Source organism: Semicossyphus pulcher, unplaced genomic scaffold, assembly GCF_022749685.1.
Source record: "Semicossyphus pulcher isolate SPU_LCO1_2020_fin unplaced genomic scaffold, fSemPul1.0.p SCAF_1, whole genome shotgun sequence".
Classification (NCBI taxonomy): Eukaryota; Metazoa; Chordata; class Actinopteri; order Labriformes; family Labridae; genus Semicossyphus; species Semicossyphus pulcher.
Genome location: NW_027211603.1, coordinates 11,673,420 through 11,689,913, shown reverse-complemented (window position 1 = coordinate 11,689,913; position 16,494 = coordinate 11,673,420). Strand labels below are relative to the sequence as shown.

Below are 16,494 nucleotides of genomic sequence, written 5' to 3'. Positions count from 1 at the left end.
ACACTCAGGAAGGGTGAGAAATGTCACTTGAACTAAATTGATTGATCCTCAAATGTTCCACACAGGAGCAGCTGTAGCTACAAGTCAGCGCAGTGTTTTTCTTTCTAAGTGTGACTCTTGGTGTTACCTCACCAGCTCCAACCTGTGTAGGCGATGACAACAACAACACAAGCTCTCAGGCTTTTCATCTTTAACTCTTTCATCTCTCTCAGGTACAATGCAGAATAATTTGTGCACCAGATTGTATCTTGCCTGAAAAGGATGCAATCTAAACTGGACCTGATTTGACTAATAATGTACTTAAATATTCATACACTTCTAAGAGAGGTTCTCAGTGATTTTTTATCAAGTGATGTTATCGAATCACTTTGGCTGTAAATAGCACATTTAATGTTTGAACATTATTGTAAAGGTTGAATCACAGATGGAAATTCTGCTTTTTGTGGGTTTGTCAAACATAATACAAAGTAAAGGCCTGTTTTTTTGTTGTTGTCATTGATATAAATAAAACTTTAAAGCATCAAATTAGGTGTAAATTACCGCCATGGTTTGATTTTGCATTAAAAAACCTGCAACTCAATCTAAGATTGATAGTAAGAATAGATTATGTCTTTAAACCTTCCAAAATACCACAGTTCCTATCTGAAATATATATGTACATAATATCAATACAGATGGAAATCCAATGTATTATAAAAATAAAGCATCTTTAATAGTTATTTTGATTTTCTTTCACAACACTTAGCAAGTTTTCACAGACACATTGAGCATTGCATGATTGTATAAAGGAGGGGGATTTGAAGCATTATGACAAAATTGCAAAATTTTGAATTTGTTTCGTATGAAACTCCATCAAAACGGCCTTGAGAGGCTTTACATACATGTTAGCGAACTGCTATGAGCCTTCACAGAAAGTAGGACATCTGCATGGCTGTCACACATAATGCTGAACTCTGACTAGAAAAACCTTAACTCAAAATTAATTGTCTAGCTTTGCCATGGCTTTCAACCTCATCAGTTGGTATTCCACTCATTTCACGCTATTACATAAGGAGTGCAAGTTTAACTTGAGTTTTTGGAGGTCAGTCTGCCGTTTTCAATTTCAAAAATGGATTGTCATGCTCCTCATACAGAACACAGGGCATTAGTGCGTAGTGTGTTAGCAAATAAACAACACAACTATAGAACTTGATGTGGATTGACACTCTCACAATATGTAAAGTTTAACATTTTGATAAGCCCTTTCTTGGTTACTTTATAAATATAGCTAAATATATTTAAAATATAAACAGATTTACATTCCAGATAATCACTTTTCCGTGATCTAATAGTGTAAAGAGATGTAACTTTTCTAAAAGATATAATGTGGAAAGAAACATTTGTTGTGCCTTTACTACTGCCTATTGTTCCTTTTCATGCCAATGCAAAATTTTTATATAAAGTTGTAAAATGTATAATACAATATTTACAAAGGACCTTAGATTGAGTGATCTTCAATGAGTTGCTCTTATGACTTTGTAATAAAGCTGTTATTACTATCAAAGTACTAATAAACGCTTAACTTTGGTTTTCTGACACTTAACATGTGTTTGAGCGTCATGGTTCATAGGTATCATAAAAAGTAGAACAGAAAAATGCTACTGTTTGCTTGTGTCAAATCACAGTATATTGCAGTAATAACAATCATATGACAAAAGCAGATAAAGCAACTTCATGTAAGAACTACACTTGTCACAGTGAGTTTTGTAAACATTCATGTAAACAGTGGTGGTTTTGGATTTGTGGACAACGAAAATCAGATATTTGAGATCTGTCTGAGCCTCTTGTTCACAACCTGCATTGAGTCATTCTTAGTTTTTAAAGGTACCTCCACTTCTGATCTTTTCTTTCGCTGCTTTTTAAATCTCTTACAGCATATGTAAGATGTCAGCATAACGAGTGACAAGAACAGCCCCAGACATGTCACTGAAAGAGCAATGAGGATAGGCTGACAGGGGAACAACTCATACCTCTCAGGCCCTTCTTTCATTTGGCCAATGTACCAGGGCCTCTCTTCTACCTCAATGTCCGCCTCCCTGGTCAAAAGGCTCTGGATGTAGCTCTCGTTGCTCACTGTTTCATTGACAAAGAAGTTAACCATGACAGTTGAGTAAAGGGGTTCAGGCTGACCATGATCACTGACCTTCACCAGAAGGCTGTAGAGACCCCGGTTGCTGAGCTCCCTTTTTAACGTGATATTTCCTGTTTCGGGGTCAATGGCAAACGACCCTGGCTCGCCACCTTTCCTCTTAATGATACTATAAGCAATCACAGCATTCATGCCTGTATCCTTATCCACAGCATAGACTTCTGTGATTGATGTTCCTGGTACTGTATTGGGTAGAACTAGCATGTATGACTGATTGGACTGGGGAAAGAGGACAATAGGTGGGTTGTCATTTACATCCAACAATAGTACGGTCACCATTGTAACACAGGAAAGTGCAGGTTCCCCACCATCGCTTGCCTCAATCCACAGCTGGTATGTCCCTTGTTGCTCACGGTCCAGTGAGGTCTTGGCCCTCAGTGCTCCTCGGCCTGTGTCTATCATGAAGATGTCGCTGCCGTTGAGGATGGAAAGGGCCACCCAACCATTTTCCCCAGCATCAGCATCCGTCACAGAGAGAACCCCGATCTCACCATATCCTGGGAAGTTCTCTGGGACAAAGAAGGTGAAGTCCTTGTTGATGAAGCGTGGACTGTTGTCGTTGCGATCTTCCACGGTCAGCACCACGGTTGCAATCGACTCCCTCCTTGGTGTCCCCTGGTCCACCGCTCTCACGATGAATCGGTATGTCTCTTTCTCCTCACGGTCTAGTGATGTGGTCACCGTCAGGACACCTGTCACACGATCCACAATGAAGATCCCTGGAGCGTCTCCTCCAAGGAGGTAGATGACTTCCCCACGGCTTTCGCTGTCCGGGTCTGTGGCTTGGAGCTGGGTCAGAAAGGTATTTGGCGGATTGTTCTCCTCCACGGAGAGTTTAACCAAAGACTGCTGAAACATTGGTGCATTATCATTCTCATCAAGCACCTGCACCTTGAGGAAAGTCTTAATGACAAGTTCTCTGTGATTCTTAGCAACCACGATAAGCTCATACTCCTGCGTTTTTTCATAGTCCAAGGGTTCTGTAGTCTCAAGCAGGTATTCGTTCTTGAGCAACTGGTAGGGTACAAGCCTGAACGGACCAGTCCCTTCCAAATGACAGTCCACCCTTTGGTTCATATCAATGTTTTTGACAGTAAAAAAAGCTATTGGAGAAAACGCTGGCTCAGACTCCCTTATGGTCACCACCCCATCCTTTTCTGGGGCGATGTACCGGGGCATGACTGCAGGGGGTCCTGTAACAACTTTGATGATGTGGACAGCAACAGTGGCAACAGCAGGGATGCAACCAGGTCCATTAGCCAAAATAGTGAGTTTGTAAAATGTGTTTGTGCCAGTGTCTATTTTCCCTGCTAGCTTGATCACCCCTGTGATTCTGTCCAAATGGAACAAGCTCCTGGTCTCCCTTGGCAAACGTTCACTGTAAGCATAGTTGATCTGCGCATTAGCATCAAGGTCAGGGTCAAAAGCATGCAGACGGGCCAAATGTGCCCCTTTGGTTGTATTCCCATGCAAAGTGACATTAACATGTGACTCCGTAAATCGGGGGCAGTTATCATTCACGTCTGTGATTAAAATTTTTAAAGTAGCCGCGCCGAGTAAAGGAGGGGTCCCGCCGTCTTCTGCAATGATATCCGTAATGTATTCAGCCTGGGTCTCCCTGTCCAAAGCCTCCGTCACAATGAGGAAGGGTGTCAGCTCACCCCCCTCATTCTCCTCAACATCCAGTGTGAACATGCCAAAGTCATTAACAAGCCAGTATGTCTGGACTCCGTGAAGACCCAGGTCAGGATCAACTGCAGAGTGCTCCACAGCATAACGAGCATTGATGGGTGTATTTTCTGGGACAGATATACGGATCTCATCCACGGGGAACTTTGGCCTGTTGTCATTCACATCCTCGATATAGATCTTAACCTTGATGAGCTGGAAGTACTGCTGAGGCAAAATGAACACGTCCAGAGAGAGGACGCATCCCCTTCCCCCAGAGTTATCAGGACAGAGCGTCTCCCTGTCAATTTCTGTAGCAGATGTGTAAAGCTCCCCGGTGGTATTATTGAGGTTCACATACTGATCACTGACCTTCTTTTGCGGCAGATTGAATACAAAGGGGGGCTCAACAGTGAAATCCAAATTTAGGTCTACTCCAATGGCCCCTATGAAGGTCCCCCTCGGTAATCCCTCCTTTATCTTATAGATGAGCTCTTTTGCTTGGCTGAAATTTGCAAAACAGGAAAGAGGGCTGGTGTAAAGCAAGAGGATGCACAATCCCTGTAATACAAGATAAATAGAGATAATAACGTTTAATAAAAGAGTTACATGATATTTGCAAAATGTGTTTGATTATTTGCTGTTTTTAAGTGCTGTTTAGTTTTACAAGCAGTTGCAGAGCTTTTTTTGGCACCTGCAACAATGACTTTAACTGTAATCATTACATGAATCACATTCTAATCATTACTGTAGAAATCAAGAGCTTATTTGCACTCGATGAAGTCATTAAAAGGCTATGAGAACAATAATAGCAAATTGTAGAGAAAGAAGGGCCTAGTCATGTCTCTGTCTTTATAATATAAAAAAGTATCATGATATGTTTTGCTAAAGTAAAAGTGAATTATCATTGAACTTACCCATATTCCTCCTCTTTTTCTAAGGCTGGGGTGTCTGCTGTTGAACATGTTTGTGTCCTATAGTCCAGCACTTTCCACTTACAGCAGGAAGAGTGGCAGCCTAAGTAACGCAGGCATTTTGAGAGTTGAGCAGCGCAGACCTCTGCTGAGTCCTATGCCTTATTGCTATCTGACTTGAACAAGTCATTCATCCCAGTGCTGGCTCAGGACACTCCCACCATATGCAAATCAGGCCCCCATGCTAACCAATAAGAGCCGCCGGCCACTGGGAAATCTACTTGAGTTCACAGATTCCTTTTTCATGCGTGCTATCAAAGCAAATCGACACACACCTGCACTTTCTTTTCACACCCATGTTGTCACAAGCAGCTGCATTCCTTGTATTCCTGCGGCGGAGTGAAAACATATGATTACCAACTGAGCTTATGATGACACGAGAGAATAAGCAAGTTGTTAAATATCCACAGTCGAGGGATTACTTTAATCCAGCATTAGTTAAAAAACACTGCAAAAAACCCCCACTAGAGAATGAATTAAAGCACTGTTTAATGATGTAATGATGAGGCGTGATGTTTCTTACAACCCCTGGAGATTTCCTTAAAATGAAAATGTATTCATACGTTGATTAATTGTGCGACTGTGTGGCTTCAAAACTAGACTCTTGCTCAGTTAACAATCATTACAACTACAGCCAAACTGTTCAGTTGATTTTATGTTTAACCACTACATACAGTACGGGCTATACATGTCTGAAATTAATTTGAAAAGGCATGAAAAATGGCACAAACCCTGCACAGAGGTGATCTTGGCATCATAAGTGGTGCTATGGTCTGATTCTGGATTGAGCCTTTAACTAAATCAACCCCCTAATCCTCATGTGTTCTAAATGCCGGGCCAGCTGTTTGCGGGGATTGGAAGCATACTGCTCAGAGAAATTGAGTGATTGAAGTTCTCTGGTTGAGGGCGGATTGAGACACTCACACACTCTCATTTTGTCTCATGCTGCATTAGGTCTGTGCTGATTTTACATCACAAGGGTCTGCTGGATGCATTTGCTTTATTATTTGGAGATTAAATAAAAACTCTCTGACACTTTGCACTATGACTGTTATTTTTTTTAAAGCTACACAGTATATTAATATGGATCATCTACATATCCGTTTTGCATTTAGCATGCGCAGTTTTGTCATGCATGCACTGAGCTCAGACATATTTCTGTAAACACAGACTGTAGGCAGAGTGGGCTCGGAGCTTTTAGAGCGTGGGAAAGCAGCAGATGAGGGAAATGAGAGTCATTTGAGAGCTGCCTTGAGGTGCGCAGAGTCTGAGGTGTTTTGGCTGTTGATCATCAGCGAGGGTTCGGCCAGAGCAGACATTTCAGACGACATGACAGGAACATTGATCTAAGCTTGGAAAGGGAAATGTACTTGTTCTGTGTTCTCACAAATAATAGCTGATTGAAAATACTCACTTAATCCTATCAAGTCAGATTTAGTGGGAGTACATTTTCTCTGAATACATCATCCCAAAAACATCTTAATACTGCTGTATATTAATTTATATTCTAATAACATGTGCTATAATATGCTGATGTTTGATCTTTATGTGTTGTAAATGTGTAGTCAGAAGTGACAGTTTCTCACGCAACACACCATTTCAGACATGTCATATGTTACAAGATATTGCAGGCTCTGCATTATTTACTCTGCCGCAGTTGCAGTACATAGAATCGCAACATAAAAGGCCATGTGATGCCATGTGTCTGTCAACCTGATACCATGACCTCCGTGTCTGTTAGTCCCCACTAGTCACATGTCGCTTAATATCAAATTGCCAACTCCCAACTCATCTTAGTTTCATCAGAAATAAGCCGGGGGACAGGGAGAATTAGGTAAAAGCATAGTTTTCAGACACAATAGTTTATAAATACAATCTTGAATATTTCAGTTTTGTGCTCTTGAGCACCACCCATTGGTGGAAATATGTAATTACCCTTGATTTTCCTCGCTTTCATATGTAGACTGACTTAATCTGAGCATCGAATGTTTCTTTTTCTACAGATTTTCACTTATTTTTGAAGTTGTATCTGTAGTCATCGATCTTTTCTTTGTTTGTTCAGCCGTAGTAGATTACTGTTTACTCGCAACGCTTGCAGGAACCGGAAAAGCAGACCAACCACTGCTGGCTGATGGAAAACGCGTCACTAACTGGGCGCCGGTTGTGATTTTTTCAGCGAATGTCGCCACAGACACCCAGTCGATAAAAATATGATATACTGCAAATGCAAAGGCTTTCATCAGTGGGCCATAGACTCATTCGGTGATAGATAGTGATGTAACAGACATTTATATGAAGGAGTTCGAGATTATACCTTTAAATACTCATAATATAATGATAAAATGAATGTCATTTATATTTTATTGCAGAGACATGAATCATCTTCAAAGAAGCCCGTAAAGTTTGAGTTTGATATTCTGGTGTCAAATCTGACCTTTGACCTTTGTTAAAAGTAATACAAATGTCTATCTCCATTTTTTTTTCACTCCATATGTTTTATAAAGAAAAAAAAGGCATCACATGGTGTGAAAATGTTTTTAAAGTTGGATATCCTCTGCAACATTAGTACTTTGTACTAACAAACAGCACTGCAGCCTGTCAATTGTATTATATCAACTAAACTTTGCATATTTTCTGTGATTTCTCAGATGCTATGTGACAGTATGTCTAAATTGTCTCTGCCAGACAAAAAAGTACTCCAAAGGTCTGACAGGGACAAGAGGCAGTATTACTTTGGTCTTAATTACATCATTTGCTGCTCTGAGTCTGTGCGAGATGAGGCTGGGTAATCTGTGCCCAGATTCCTAACAGATGTCCTGTTAACCTTGGTCTTTTTCTTTTAATCAAAGTGCTTCTAAGCTATCTTGATAGCGGCGAGAGAGCTCCATGGCTGTTATGTAAGACGGATGTGACCACACAAAAGCATCGTGTGAGGAGATACAGTAGCTCCAAGTTTACAATCTGTGATACAAAGGACAACCCACAGTGTCTTCTACTAGGATGATTATACAGATATTTTACAGTAAATTTACATTTTCATTTTGTGTATGGATTTAAAAAAAAATAGTTGGACATTACATTTTTTACACTGCCAATCTGTGCCTGGAGTACTTCACCAAACTTCTCCTTACATGCATTTGACCAAATATTCTCGTTAAAAAGCAAAAACAAATTTAATAAGAGGTAACACTAATGAAGCCTCCTTCAGGGCTGTACCATATACTGTATGAGAATTCTGTTGTGACCTGCCCAGGTCAGCCTCCCAATGGGCCCATTAATGTAATTATGTAAATGCTTCCGAGCACTGGGGAGCTGCACTGTTCCCTTAATTTGAAAAGCCAGATATGTGATATATTGTATGTGACATTCATTACAAATGAGCAAAATGGTCCAAAAAATGCACTCTACTCAGACAGTAATTTTGAAAATGCCAAAACCAGAAGCCAGTAAATTTAGCGGGTTATGGAGCCAGCTGGAATCCCTGCTTCTATAGTATCATACAGCTCCAGAAACACGCGTCACAGCTGCATTATTAGCTATAATGAAATGTCTGTAGAATTGCATCTTGGCAAATCGATGCACTGCGGTCACAAATACTTCTTTTATACCATCTAATGAATCAAACCTGCATTTCCTGTGTTAATCAGTAAACAATAATTGCTCCAAATTGAACACAGATTTCCGTTTAATGGAGAACCGCACAGCTCAATGTTCAGTGAGTCTATTCAACAGGGCAGAAACCTCATTCAGTCCTCATATATTATGTCAGTCAGAGCTGAGAGTGGGCGATGGCACACCGTCCTCATGGGTTCTGCTTAACTTTGCTTTCCTAGGTGCATAATAGGCACTATTTGCATATAGATATCCTCTCTTGACAAAGTCCCTGTATTGACTTTTAGCACTGAAATGGGCTCATATGAGAGGGTATAAGACAAAAAATAAGCCATCCACTGTCTTTATTTCAGGCTTGGAGCAACATTTTCCAGCCCGGTGCACTCTGCTGTGCATCAGCCACGCTGCAGCTGCATCGCTCAGTGTCAGGGGGACAGAGCAGGGTTGATTTGTGAAAATGGGATGTAGTGTAAACTACCAGGACGACAGTTTTTCTACGTCTCTGTCGAGTTATAATGAACTTTCTTCATGTAAAGTGAGTACTGGTTTCCTGCCAAGTGGGCCATGAGTGTTCTTGCTCTGTCACTGCCATCTACTGGTTGAATTGACATAAAAGAAACAGCATGAGTAATGTTTCCATTCCCACATAGAAGGTAAAGTACAGAGCTGTACTCGCATTACTCACCCACACCCAGAAATCTTTTACTTCCTGTTTCGAGTCGGGTCCAAAATGTAATTTGGGACTAAATCCACAGTTTTGCTTTCATTGGCCTTTTCTTCTACAGCAGGATTAGATTAATAAAAATGTGCGAGTCGAGTCCACGGCTGAAAACTTGTAAGAGTACTTATTCCTGATAAGTACACGATTTGTCATTTTCCCTGTGGAGACCCAATTTCCTCAAAGAGGGAGAGGTACAAAGGAAAAAAATGCTTTAAAATGTCTCTGTGGCTCGCCATCATGAAACCAATTTTGGTGTAAAATGGAGCTGTCCTAACATAATATTATACTACACAATTTCCAAACCCCAAAGGTCTATTTCTATTAACTGAAAAAATACTCAACCGCTCTCCCTCTTTTTCTCCCCCCTCCTCACACCTCCCATGCTGCTTCTCTCCCCCCCCACTGTTTTCTCCCCCTCAGTTTTTCTGCTCGTGTCAGCTGCAAAAGATGCATCCTGGCATGAATGTGAGAAAGCTCATCTGCAGGGACGAGACAGACACGAGGACGGAGTATAAAATAACATGAAAACCCTGTGGGCTTGTACTTGATCGGCAGACAGACAGAGAGAGATGGTTAGATAGTACAGAGTGTTAAAGCTCAGTGTGGTGAGTGTGGCTTTTATGCCTCTGCAGGTGCAGGCTGGATATATCATTGAGAACAGGTGCTGTGCTAGAATGTATGCCCCTCACAGCTGCAGCCAAGGAGATTACTAGCCTGGCTTCCCAGTAATGAAGTTTCTATCGATTGGCCCACCACAGGTTCTTGTTTCTGCCTGCTAACAGTGTGACTATTTCAAAGCCTCAATTTGAGGTTTTTGAGTACATCAATTAAGGTTTAAAATGGAGTTTCCAGGAGGGCATGATGTGCTGGAAAATGGAGAATAATCTTATAGCAACTTTTTATACTTCCATAACTCAAAACTTAACTTAAATTGTGCTTTATCAGTGTTAGAGGAAATCCATTTTTTTGCTCTGGAATCACTCACAAGCAACACTTCACATTTTTCTCCCTGCCTGTGTTTCTGTTACTGTGAAGAGATGTGAGAACTCTGTCCTGTGAAGATGCACAAGTGTTTTCTTTTATGGCAAACCCAAGACTTTATATTTACACAGAATCTTGCAATAAGGGGCAGGGAATATTGGTGTCCCAATGGACAAAATAATGCATAATAATCGACAAAAACTTACAACAGATACACTTTAGATACGAGTGAATACGCCCCAGTGAGCATTTCCATATTAATATAAATTCTTTGGCAGTAATGATATTAATTTCCCCTATGATCCTGCAGAAGGATTACTGAGGAGGTCTGTAAAATAGGAGGGAAATTGGGAACAGAAAAAGGAAATAGGAAGGGGGTCAAATTAAATTCATTGCATGCTGCTCCAGTGTCTGCAGTCTCATGCAGGGGGTTTTATGGACAAAAGACAAAGTATAGTTAGAGTTTTATGTTACATATGCATAGTTAAAGATATGATCTGGAAGATTTTCATTTAAATTAATGTCTGTTATGTCACTATCTATCGCCGGATGAGGTAACACAATTGTGATTGAGCCTATGGACTCGGTGTCAGTGGCAACTTTCGCGGTAAAAATCACAAGCGGTGCCCAGTTAGTTACGCGTTTTCCATCACCCAGCAGTGGTTGGTCTGCCAGAGAGGGTAGGCGGAGCTAAGCGGCTGCTTTTCCGGTCTCTGCAAGTGTTGTGAGTAAACAGTAATCTACTGTGGCTGAACAAACAAAGAAAAGATCGATGACTACAGATACAACTTCAAAAATAAGTGAAAATCCAAAGAAAAAGAAACTAATTGGACGCTCAAATGAAGGCAAACAGTCTGAAAAGGAAAGTGACTGTCAGCGAGGAAAATCAAGAGTTACAACCGGAGCCAACTGTGGACGTCACACATGCGACACTGTCTGGATATCTGGGAAGTGTGCTCCCGCAATTACCGTTTATCGCCATAGGTGCCGCCGAAGAGAACGAAACTGAGCTCTTCGAGATTATCACTTTAATCTAAAGTTTATGTAAGAAGTATAACTTTGTGAAGAATAAGCATCTTTGCCTGCAGAACTATTTGTTCTGACAAATGGGAAATTTCTTTTTAACTTAACAAAGACTGAGAACTGCCCTAGTACAGTCTTTACCTTCAAGTTTGAAGTGTTTTAAATGGAATACTTATTCTACTACTACTATATGGGTAATACGTATATAGCCTTGTGGCACTTAAATTTAGCCTGACAGTGTATTAAAAAAGTGACATATTAGCTGTAATTATGAAGTTCACAGCAGTACGCAGCAATGGTATAACACATGTCGCTAATTAATGAACTATTGCAGTTGAAGACTTCTAAATTCACTCAAGAACATGACGCTATGTTGCTTTTTCTTGCACTCCAACGCAAAACCTACTTCTTTAGATACACCTGTACATCTGCTTGTTAATATATCCTTTCAGCCAGTCATGTAGCAGGACTAGCTGGTCTCAATGTCTCAGAAACTGCTGATCTCCTGGGATTGTCATGCACAACATTCTCTAGAGTTTACAGAGATTGGTGCAGGGAAAAAAACAACAGTCCGTGAGTGGGAGATCTGTGGGCGAAAGCACCTTGTTAATGAGAGGTTAGAGGAGAGTGGCCAGACTGGTTCAAGCTGACAGGAGAGCAACAACAACTCCACACATCACAACAGCGCTATGAAGTGAAGCTTTTCTGAACGCACAGCAGTTCGAAAACCCGAAGGAGATTAGCTACATCAGAAAAATACTGCGTTGCTTTCCATTACTTTCAGCAAAGACAAGAAATCTGTGGCTACAGTGGGCCACCAGAACAGGACAGTATAACCCTTCACAAATGTCAGATGGTGGGGTGGTGGGTGTCAACAACCTGAATCAAAGGATCCATCCTGCTTTGTGTTGAAGAAACAGGCTGGTTGTGGTTAACAGTGTAGGGAATCGTTTCTTGGTGCCACTTTATACCATTTGGCATCATTTAAATGCCATAACCTACTTTACTATTGTTGTTATACATGAGTGTCCCCAACAGTGCCAATAACTGTCTTGGAATGGCTATTTCCAGCATGATAATGCACGATGTTACAAGGCACACATCACCTCAGGCTTGTTCCAGCAACATGACAATGAGTTAAGAGTAGCCCAGATCTCAGTCCAACAGAGCACCTGTGGGATGTGCTGGAACGGGAGATTTGCAGCATGAATGTGTAGCTGACAAATCTGCAGCAACTGTGAGATTCCATCCAGAATCTTTAAGGGTTGTTTTCAGCGTCTTGTTGAATACATGACACGAAGGATTCAGGCTGTTGTATAGGAGCAAAGGGGGCATGACAGCTTCATAAAAGTGAGGCCAAAGCATTTTGAGCGCCCCCTGCTGACTGGCTGCAGTAACTAAAACAATCACTACAGTCTTTCAAGTTTCTATATCTGTGAATGCCTGCTTCAGACCAACAGCTTAAGTGGCAACCAAACTTAGAAAGACCAAGAATCAGGCTACTGTTAAAAATCATAAATTTTTAACAGTAGCCATAAATTTTTAACCCCCCCCCCCCCATGTCAGCGGTTACGGTAAAAGTTAGACCTTCGATATATGATGAATTACCGTGTTGAAAAGAGGCAGTGGGCACTGTACCACTTGTGTCTTTCACGTTGTGGATGATGGAATAGTGGCACTTATTGGAGAGGCGGCCCTGCAAGGCCCTGATGGAGGCTCTGAGACAACACCTTTGTACACACAAGAGGCCGGATAACCACTAGAGGATTAGATACTCGAATGCTTTACATCGCCGTGTGCAGGGTGAAGGTTGTTCAAAATGTGCTCATAATGTCCAGCATGAGAAGAAATCTGTTTTTATGTGTTGAAATTAGTGTGTGCATGGGTTACGCACAAAACTGGATCACATAAGCGACTTGCTGTAAAACATTAAAGTACAGTACAGTAGGCATGGTTTGGACCTTTTAACTTATTGGAATGTTTTTGTTGGTCTCTGCAGATTAATTAAAGTGCAGAATGTTCCTCCTTCGGTCTGATGTTCTTTCCGTCTCTGGTCTTTTGGGTTTATCAGCTCTGAACAAAGTCTTCTGGTTAAGTTCACCTCAGAAGTACACTGAGCAGGAACGCTGAAATGTATTGAATTGCTGCGAGAAGAAAGGGAGTGCAGCTCAGACAAGGTGAGTGAATTCACACAGCAGTGACAAATAAACAAATTTGAATGTAGAAACAGGGAGCTGCAAAGTACAACGCGGTTGGATGCACACAACAACTGAAATGGGATCATGTCAGGACAACAAACCTGACTGAAATACACAAACAAAAATGCAAAAACTCCAATGGACAGTATGCACATTAAAACAAACTCTCTCGGGTAATTTCCAGTCATCAAAGACTATGCAGACTTTTTTTAATACAGTACATTAAAGGAATGCATATATACTCAAACTGCAAGTGGTCCTACATTCTCTTATTCCTTTTATCCCTGTACTTAGAGCTGCAGATAATTGTGTGTGGAGCATTTTTTTTGTATAAATTTAACTTAAATGTGCCACATTTTTGGTCCAAAGTATCTCACAAAGTCTGTTTCATCTGCCCCACAGAGTCTGCACCATCCTACATTTGCTGGCTGCAGTGCGGAGATGGGTTTTGCTTCAAATCACCACCTACCGTGAGAAGATGGTGGGTTAATGGCGGCTCTGCTCTCGTGTGAAAATATCTAAAGAAGGACAAAATGAGAGATCACAAGAGACAAAGTGTGAAAGAGTGTACTAACCCATGTAAGCTATGCATAAACGCCCCCGGGGGATCTGCATAAACGCCGCTTCAGATGTTGAAAGGTGGGTAAACAGCATTTATGTGCATTTACCCTCCTTGACACCCATGAATGGGTTTTTGAAGCGATGTTTTAAACATGAAACAACAAGAGTCAAATGAAATACAGTCATAAAATCACGGCCCAGGCAAATATTCAGAGGTTTCCAGGGGTTTCGAATCTTACCCTGGGAGTCTCACATGTTGGCACTTCCATTAATGTAACAGCTCACACGTGACTTCCATGTGACCTCGAGGTCTCCTATTGTGATGCTGAAAGAACAAACCTGGGATCTGGAGTAAGAACACGATAACAGCGATGATGTGGAGGCCGCGGTGCTCGTGCGACGCCCTCATGCACAGAAGGACGTTTTGCTTCCATTACATAGAAAAATGACAGGGCCAGGGTAGTTATAACGTATCATTGAGATGCAGGGTGACAGCATACATGAAAAAAAAACCTTGCCCAGAAATGCAAGTTTTTCCTCTTCTCTTTTTTCCTTTAACTTTATAAAGTTTCTATATGTAGAGGTTGTAGATTACGATTAGGATGCATTTCTATATAATGTCTAAATATACTTGATTGTAATTAGGTAAAGACTGCACGGTGGTTAGCGCTGTCACCTCACAGCTACAAATCCCGGTTCCTAAAGGAGGTTGTATGTTGTATTCTGTTAGGTTAATTGGTTGGTTAAGATTGTCTGTCACTATGTGTCAGCCCACTAGTCCAGGGTGTACCCCGCATCTCGCCCAGTGACAGCTGGGATAAGCTCCAGCCACCCTGTGACCCCTGAACAGGGTAAGTGATGGATGATGGATGGTAATTAAAGTGATAATCTCAAAGATTTTCATGTAAATAAATGTCTGTTAAGTCACTATCTATCGCTGAATGAGGTAACACAATGGTGATTGAGCCCATGGCCCACTGATGAAAGCCTTTGCATTTGCAGAATTACAGACTCGTTGTTGGGTCCGACTTTTGTGGCAAAAATCACAAACAGCGCCCAGTTAAGCTCTTTTCCCACTTTTAAAAAAACACCTGGCTTTTTTGCTTAGTGGGTTTAGGTTACAATCGGCATTCAGAGCCTGGTCAAATGACTCTGCAGTAGACCCGGGTAATTATCTCCTTGGCTCTGATCAGCACTGATGGGAACACAAAACCCGGGTCGACGCGCTAATCTCCGCCGCCTTTCCGGCATGATGCTATGGAAGTTCTGGCCGCGTAAATACAGAAGAACAACATACAACGTCGAATGTGTTCTTTGTTTGTCCAAGATGCAGCAATACTGGCAAAACAGCGAGGTGAGTGAGCTTCTTCTGATCCGAGGGGAAGAAGAAATGAGGCAACAGGTTTCTGGCACAGTTACCGTTACAGTGTTTCTGATGCGTTTGTGACGTCAGACGGCGACGCAGCAGAAAAGAGACCGAAAGGAGTATACTCCACTGGCAATGGGAAAAGAGACAATCGGCATTTATTAGCAGGTCTTCCCGGGTCTGAAAACATCCCCGTCCGGAAAGGGGTATTAGTGACGTGTTTTCCATCACCCAGCAGTGGTTGGTCTGCCAGAGAGGGTAGGCGGAGATAAGCGGCTGCTTTTCCAGCAAGTGTTGCGAGTAAAGCCATCTGCTATGGCTGAACAAACAGAAAAGATCGATGACTACAGATACAACTTTTAAAATAAGTGAAAACAAATGCGAGGCTCAGATGAAGGCAAACAGGCTAAAAAGGAAAACGACTGTCAGCGAGGAAAATCAAGAGTTACAACCGGAGCCAACCGTGGACGTCACACATGCGACACTGTTTGCAACAAGTATCTGGGAAGTGTGCTCCCGCAATTACTGTTTAACGCCATAGGTGCCGCCGAAGAGAAGGACACTAAGATCTGCGAGATTACAACTTTAAGTAATGCAATATTGTAATACGTTTTTTCTCCATGTGTTTTTCCTTTAGTTTGTTGTTTAATGTCTCATTGTTTTGGAAGTTTATCACCCTAAACTCTTAGGATGGTTAACCTCACCTGCCATCAAATACCTTGTCAGTCTGTTCGTGTGCACGCTTATAAATATTAGATTGGTTTCCATTTTTATCAAACACTCACCAGACAAAGAAACAAGTCGGATTGAAACGCTGTGATTATTTATTCTTGTGCAGCATTAAGTAACAATTCCTGGGCATTGCACACACTGTTGGATTTTCACAATTTGAACTGTTTCACTCCCCTTTCTAGCCTCTCCTCACTTAAAGGTGCAGTCAAGTGACTCAGTAGGAGTGAGTCACCAAAATATCAAAGGCCAAAGATGAGGACTGAGTGTGTGCCTCTTTGCTGAAGCAGAACCAGGTCCCATCATGTGCTGTGAACAAAACGCACTCATGGAGGTGAGATAATTCCTGAAGCACTGAAGTTGTTAGGTAAAAGCCACATTGTGAGCACGGCACACATGTGCGCTAAAGGTCATCACTCCAGTTCTTCACACAGTTTGGATGTGCAAAATACTAGTTGTGCACTTGCTATTGC

At 41.6% G+C, this 16,494-nt stretch overlaps 1 protein-coding gene across 1 annotated transcript; it reads right to left on the bottom strand.

The window, feature by feature from the left end:
- Positions 1-1,773: 1,773 nt before the first annotated feature.
- pcdh20 (protocadherin 20) lies at positions 1,774-4,821 on the bottom strand. The gene is made up of 2 exons (XM_069659615.1): positions 4,774-4,821; positions 1,774-4,417 (listed from the first exon to the last, which is right to left on the bottom strand). The coding sequence occupies exons 1-2, from the start codon at positions 4,819-4,821 to the stop codon at positions 1,796-1,798; spliced, it is 2,670 nt and encodes an 889-aa protein (XP_069515716.1). The 3' UTR covers positions 1,774-1,795.
- Between the last annotated feature and the right edge of the window lie 11,673 nt (positions 4,822-16,494).

Excerpts from the sequence above, each read along its gene's own strand:
- pcdh20 (XM_069659615.1), bottom strand. The coding sequence starts at position 4,821 with ATGTTCAACAGCAGACACCCCAGCCTTAGAAAAAGAGGAGGAATATGG. Across the intron at positions 4,418-4,773 it reads GAAAAAGAGGAGGAATATGG|GGATTGTGCATCCTCTTGCT; the intron begins GTAAGTTCAATG and ends CTTGTATTACAG.